A 6,355-nucleotide genomic window follows, 5' to 3' on the forward strand; every position below is an offset into this window, starting at 1 on the left:
TTTATTTGTATGTATTTATACATATACATTTGTGCAAAAATGCACACAAAATATTAATATTGTATATATAAATGACATAAATTATATGTACAAAAATTATCATTTAGATAGAAAAAAGAAAGAAAAGGAAAATAAAAGGAAGAAAAAAAAAACTTCACAAAGAATGTGGGTGATAATAACCTGGAGGCTGTGGATGCAAACTCTTCAATGAAAGGTTAAGAGTTCATCGTAAGGTTGGAAGTGTGTGTGAAATGTTTCGAATCCTGTGCACTTGACAGAGTTCAAGCTCATCTGAGGGATGCCAATTAGCCTATTGTGAACTACTCTGAAGAAAGAATCTTAAATTAGTGATGTATTTCAACCACTTTACATCACGGTTCAATTAGTTAGTTCATTGTACATTAAATTACTTCTCAGAAATCTGCTGTTTCCCTGGCTCGCTTTGCTGGAAATAGCTTTCTTCTACATACACACGTCTTCTATAAAATGTCTTGTATAAAACTGAGCACAAATATTGTCCTTTCTATTCTATTTTCCAAATTCAGATTCAGATAGTATTAATGTCAGCTACCTGATTATTGTATGAGGGAAAAAATTAACCAGAACATTCATCAAAATTTCTCCTTTTGTGTTCAAAAGGAGAAAGTAAGTAATATGGGAATAAGATGTGGGTGAATAAATGATCATTTTCATTTCTGTTATTCAGTATCATTCCGCTCAAGTCAGCAAATGATTGATAGCGCTAGATATTCATAAGCATGTGAAACTATGAGCCAAGATCATAATTTAGAAAATCTTTTACGGTTCACGGATTCCCCTCTCGTGCTCTAAAGATTTAATTAAAGGAGCACACATCCCAAAGGAGGTGAAGTTAACTCTTATTTCGCTGCACGGTAGGTAGAAACACTACGGACTCAGCCGAAGACCTTTGACGGTTTCCATAGAAACGTCTATTCACTGCAGATGATTTTAGGGCTGAATGTTCTCTCCCTCCTGTTGAGCAAAAAAGCACTCACTTAAGGATGCAATTGAAGCTTTGCGCTTCTAAGAAACATGGATCTGTGCTGACATTCCCACTTAATGTAACTACCTCCTGAAGCGACAATTAGCAAGAACTGTCAAGAGATTTTGCATTAAATAGGTAACCTAACTAAATTTGATTTCACACTTGATTTTCAGTATGAGTGTCATTAGGCTTGATCTAACAGCTTGGTGTTAAAAACCCTGAATATTTTAGAGAGTGACTGGAGTCTCAGACAAAGGGGTGCATGGAAAAGTTCAGAAAGAATATATAAACTACCATTTAAAACTTTGCGGTCAGTAAAATTTTATTTTTTTTTTTTTTTTTTTTTTACTTTTATTTAGCAAGAATGCATTAAAGTTATCAATACTGACCGTAAAGACATTCATACTATTACAATAGATTTTTATTTTAAGTAAATGCTGTTCTTTTGAACTTTCTATAAAAAAAATAAAATGACTACTTAAAATTCAGCTTTGCATCACAGGAATTGATTCAATTGTAATAATATTTCACAATATTACTGTTTTTTTACTGTATTTATAATCAAACAAATGAGCATAAAAGACTTCTTACCAACCCCAAACTTTTGAATGGTGCAAATATATATATATTAAAAAAATAAAATAAATTAAAAGTTACTGAATATATATTCACTAAATAAATATATAAACAATATGTTATTAATAATTACATTTATCGATATTAATATTGTGCAAATAAGTCACAATTTACTGAATTTGACTGGATGGAAATAATTAAATCACAGTTTTATCTTTTTTTTTCTAGGTTTATACATCTAAAAGAACTGTGGTTTCCTTGTTCATAACACTTTTTAGTACTTCTTGTCAGTGAACAAAATCATTCCATGAAAAAATCTTAATCTGTTATATTACATGCTGGTTTGCTTCTGAACTTCTCAGTCACAAAAACACATCTTGAGAACATTATTTGAAACAATCACCACTTCCTGTGCAGTTTATGATCCTGGCTGCAGAATAATCATTTTTGCTAGACTTTACCAATTATGTGTAGTTTGAAAAAGTAACACAAAAGCGTCATAGTGTTGTACTACTTGTTTTGATATTTTTTGTCCTTGTACGGCCTACTCCATCTGTATTTATGTCTGTTTTCTGTATTCCCTTATTCACCCTCACTCACTGTCTTTTCATTACTGCAGTCCTTCTTCGTGGCCTTTATATAGTCGCTCCGGCCTTTCAGATGCTCATCGTATTCCTCCGGCGTCATGTCTCCGTCTTCGATGAGAACGTGTGGCAGATGGGGCTCTACACAAAGAAAAGAGGAATTACTATCTCAGTCTGTACAGTATTAAAACCTCTCCGTGTGGAGGCACAACAGTGAATTATGACAGCAGACAATGAGATGCATTACTGCCAGACATGAAGGACTGAGGACTCCCACGGTGGCGGTATTTCTTAAAAACAGCAGCTGTATTAGACACGGAGTGCGTTGGCACCATCAATACGGCTGAACGTTTGCCCCTTTGACTCGGCTCCCTTATCAATTCAATTGCACAATACTGGCCTCGGGTCACCTGCAGAGTGAGGCAATCTTATGCGGCAGCTTATGAGGCATCGAGGGATTCATTTATGCCTCTCAGACGCCGGTGGAGGTCGAGGTGCATGATGGGGTGGCTGAAGAAATATAGAGCTCAACTAAACAGTGCTTATAGAGCGAGAAATTATGTTATATGGCTGTGGACCTGGGAATGATGTTTTAATAGCCTATGATTTAATAAAGCGCCTCTTGTTTGGACAAGCTTTCAGGCACATGGAGAGATTAGCACTGACTTGTTCTGAAAGGCCGACTCTATTGTCCAGTTAGCACAGGTCAGATTGGCTGTGATCTTGTTTGTCTGTCCATGTGGGGACCAAATGGCCTGACAAAAAACAGCATTGTTGGGAAGATCCACAAAGAAAACGACGTTTCACAATCTTTTTCGAGGCAGCATAAATGCAAGCCAATAACTGGTGTTCACTATATTTTCAACAACATTATCCTAAACAAATTAAACATACATATTTAATTGTATTTATTTATTTTTGCATATTTACTGCATGTCATATGAACAACCTGTGTGTATGTGCTGTACATGTGGAAGAATTGACAATAAAGCAGACTTGACTTGACTTGACTTGACTTGACAACCAGTCAGTAACTACTCTGATTTAATTCTCAAAGGTAGCTGTAAACTTTTTGTTTTACTTACACTTTTGATTCACTAAAAGAACCAGCTCATAAGAGTCATTCATTCAGGAACCACACTACACTGGTTGCACTGTCTGTTTTTGATTCACTAAAAACAACCAACTCAGATTCTATTGTTTACGAATGAGACTACTGTAGTTGCACTGTACTGTGTTCACTATGATTCACTAAAAGAACTGGATTATAAGAGTCATTTGTTCGGGAACCAGACTACACTGGTTATGCTGCGTGTTTTTGATTCACAAAAAAATAGTTAGGATGTATGTTTGTGATTCACTTAAAAAGGTTTATAAGAGTCATTCCTTCAGGAATCTGACTACACAGTCTGCGCTGAAAATGTTTGATTCACTAAACCATTTTATAAGAGTCATTCGTTCGGAAGTCGGACCTCATTGGTTGTGCTGTACATTTTTGATTGACTAAAAAGAACCAGCTTATAAGAATCATTCGTTGAGGAGTCGGACTACACGGGTCACGCTGTATGTTTTTGATTCACTAAAAAATAACCAATTCAGAGCCAATTGTTCAAGGATCAGACTACACTGTTTACGCTGTATGTTTTTGATTCACTAAAAGGAACCGGCTCGTCATTGTTTTGTGCTGCATTTTCAGATCATGATAAACAGTATAATTATTGTATTTATGTTTGCTACACACCACTAGGGTAGATCAGTATCTCCACAGGGCAGTCGTAGGTGTACTTGTCTGCCAGCGTGACCACAATATTGGTGGCAGAGCGAGCCGAGGGGTCAGCGTCTGCACGGATGGCATGTGAGGGGCTTTCCACACCTGCACAAAGAAACTTCTAAAGCATCTAAAATAAGCAGGAGCAACAGACATTAGACCACATTTGAGAACTAAAACCTTCTGCAACTCCAGCAAGAATATGAACACTGCAAAACAACTAGTGTCCAATAATACAACTAAGCTATCAACGCATCAAACATCATTTGTGTACGCGTCCCAACTGAAATAACAAGCATATGCTGCATTTTACAATTTTTGCATTTGGCAGGCACTTTTATCCAATGCAACCTGCAGTGTATTTAAGATATACATGTTATCAGTATGAAAAGTCAGCACCTCAAACTATTAACATATCAAACATCATGTAAGCTATAGAAGGTTATCTGAATATATTTGACATTTATGCATTTGCTAGACATTTTAATCCAAATAAATCATTCCATTTTACATGCATTTATATTTATTTGTGTGTAAATAAATCATAAATCCCATGATCAGGGTTATAATATTCAATTCTAAAATACTAAGTTCTCATGCAAGAGGATGGAGGAACTGACCTGCCAGTAAATACGGTCCTCTGATCTCAAGATGGAAATTAAACTCATAGTCAATGGAGTTGATGGTCTCTTCCTCCAACATAGCAGCCAAACACACACCTGAGGCCGTCTGCTCATGGGCTCCCACTGAACAATGATGCTGATCCCTCCTGAGACAAATCAGCAGGTAGAGAGTCAAACTTCATTTTTACCAGTATGATATGAAGTCAGTGGGGTCTGATGTTGTTTAATTTCCAATTTCCATGTTTAAAAAATGTAGTAAATTTAGTTTAGTAAAAATTCTGTATGCAAATAAATGCAAGAAGGAAGACCAGTCGCAATTCAGTATGCAAATATCAGAACGATGTCAGAGATTTGTTATATGAACAACCAATCAGTATGTTTTTGATTCACGAAAGGAGCCGGCTCATAAGAGTCATTCATTTGGGAATCAGACTACACTGGTTGTCCTGTATGTTTTAAACCCACTAAAAAAAACTGACTCATAAGAGTCATTTATTCAGGAATTGGACCACACTGGTTGTCCTGTCATTTTTTGATTCACTAAAAAGAACTCGTTTATAAGAGTCCTTCGTTCGGGAATGCAATTAAGTATGCAAATATTACACTATCAAACATGTCATTATAGGTAAATGGGAGCGTTTCAAACTTTAATCTTAAATTTCCTAAAAAGTATAACATTTACAAAACATGAAATAGGCAGAGCAGATAAAGCTGAAATTATCTACAAAACACAATATAGACTTTAAATTGGAGATCGTATGTTAAGTTCAGACTGAATGTTTTGGATTTGGAGTTTTAGAACAGACACCAGAATGTTAGAGGATTATAAATACAGTGTTTCCATGTAAATACTATAATAACACTAATGAATCACACACCTCCTAGCAGTGCTGGGCGAAAATGCCTGCTCCTCTTTGACAGAACGCTGGACTCTTGGAGAGCAGACGGGTGGTGAGGTCACCCGAATTCCCCCTTTAGGGAGTGTGCGGAGCTCAGAGGAGGTGCTGACCAGTATATTAATGGTCTCCAGAGGGGGAATGACCCCCAGACTGACCACCAGCACTGTCCTCTCCTGATCCTCATCCAAAACGATATGTCCTGCAGCAAGATAATTCATCAGTAAAGCATCTGAAAGTCAACTTCAACAAAAAAAAAACTTAATAAGATGTGTTAAAGGAATAGTTCACCCAAAAAATTTGAATTTGTGTAACATTTACTCACCCTCAGGCCATCCAAGATGTAGATGAGTTTGTTTCTTCATCTGAACAGATTTGGAGAAATTTAGCATTACATCACTTGCTCACCAATGCAGTGAATGGGTGCCGTCAGAATGAGAGTCCAAACAGCTGATGAAAACATCACAATAATCCACAAGTAATCCACACATGTCCAGTCCATCAGTTAACATCTCGTGAAGCAAAAATATGTGTTTGTAAGAAACAAATCCACAATTAAGGCATTTTCATTTTAAAGGGGTGGTTCACTGTTTTTTTTCTAGGCTTGATTGTGTTTATGGGGTGCAGTCTAACACGTGTTAATGCTTAGTTTTTAAAAAAACTCATTATTTTTCACATAATTTACCTTTATTCCACACAGCTCTGTCCCTTCTCTGAGAAACGGCCTGATCTTTTCCTGTTTTTAAGCCCCGCCCTCAGAAATAGGCGATGGGCTCTGATTGGTTAGCTAGCCCAGTGTGTTGTGATTGGCTAAACGCGAGGAACAGTATTAAGAACCGCTGCTTTTGAACATTGATTTTGAAACTTGTGAATCCATTAGAATCGTTAGAAGACAGAATCGC

At 36.5% G+C, this 6,355-nt stretch overlaps 1 protein-coding gene across 1 annotated transcript in view; it reads right to left on the bottom strand.

Moving 5' to 3' along the window:
• The window catches only part of LOC107697831 (von Willebrand factor A domain-containing protein 5B1), a 34,925-nt gene that overhangs the window by 26,119 nt on the left and 2,451 nt on the right, over positions 1 to 6,355 (bottom strand). Inside the window, exons 3-6 of the mRNA XM_016498683.1 lie at positions 5,436 to 5,655; positions 4,555 to 4,703; positions 3,908 to 4,039; positions 2,183 to 2,307 (exon numbers count right to left, since the gene is read on the bottom strand). Of these exons, the coding sequence (XP_016354169.1) occupies positions 2,183 to 2,307; positions 3,908 to 4,039; positions 4,555 to 4,703; positions 5,436 to 5,655 (626 nt within the window). The remainder of the gene's footprint in view (positions 1 to 2,182; positions 2,308 to 3,907; positions 4,040 to 4,554; positions 4,704 to 5,435; positions 5,656 to 6,355) is intronic.

Source organism: Sinocyclocheilus anshuiensis, unplaced genomic scaffold, assembly GCF_001515605.1.
Source record: "Sinocyclocheilus anshuiensis isolate Anshui unplaced genomic scaffold, SAMN03320099.WGS_v1.1 scaffold78, whole genome shotgun sequence".
In the NCBI taxonomy this organism is placed as follows: Eukaryota; Metazoa; Chordata; class Actinopteri; order Cypriniformes; family Cyprinidae; genus Sinocyclocheilus; species Sinocyclocheilus anshuiensis.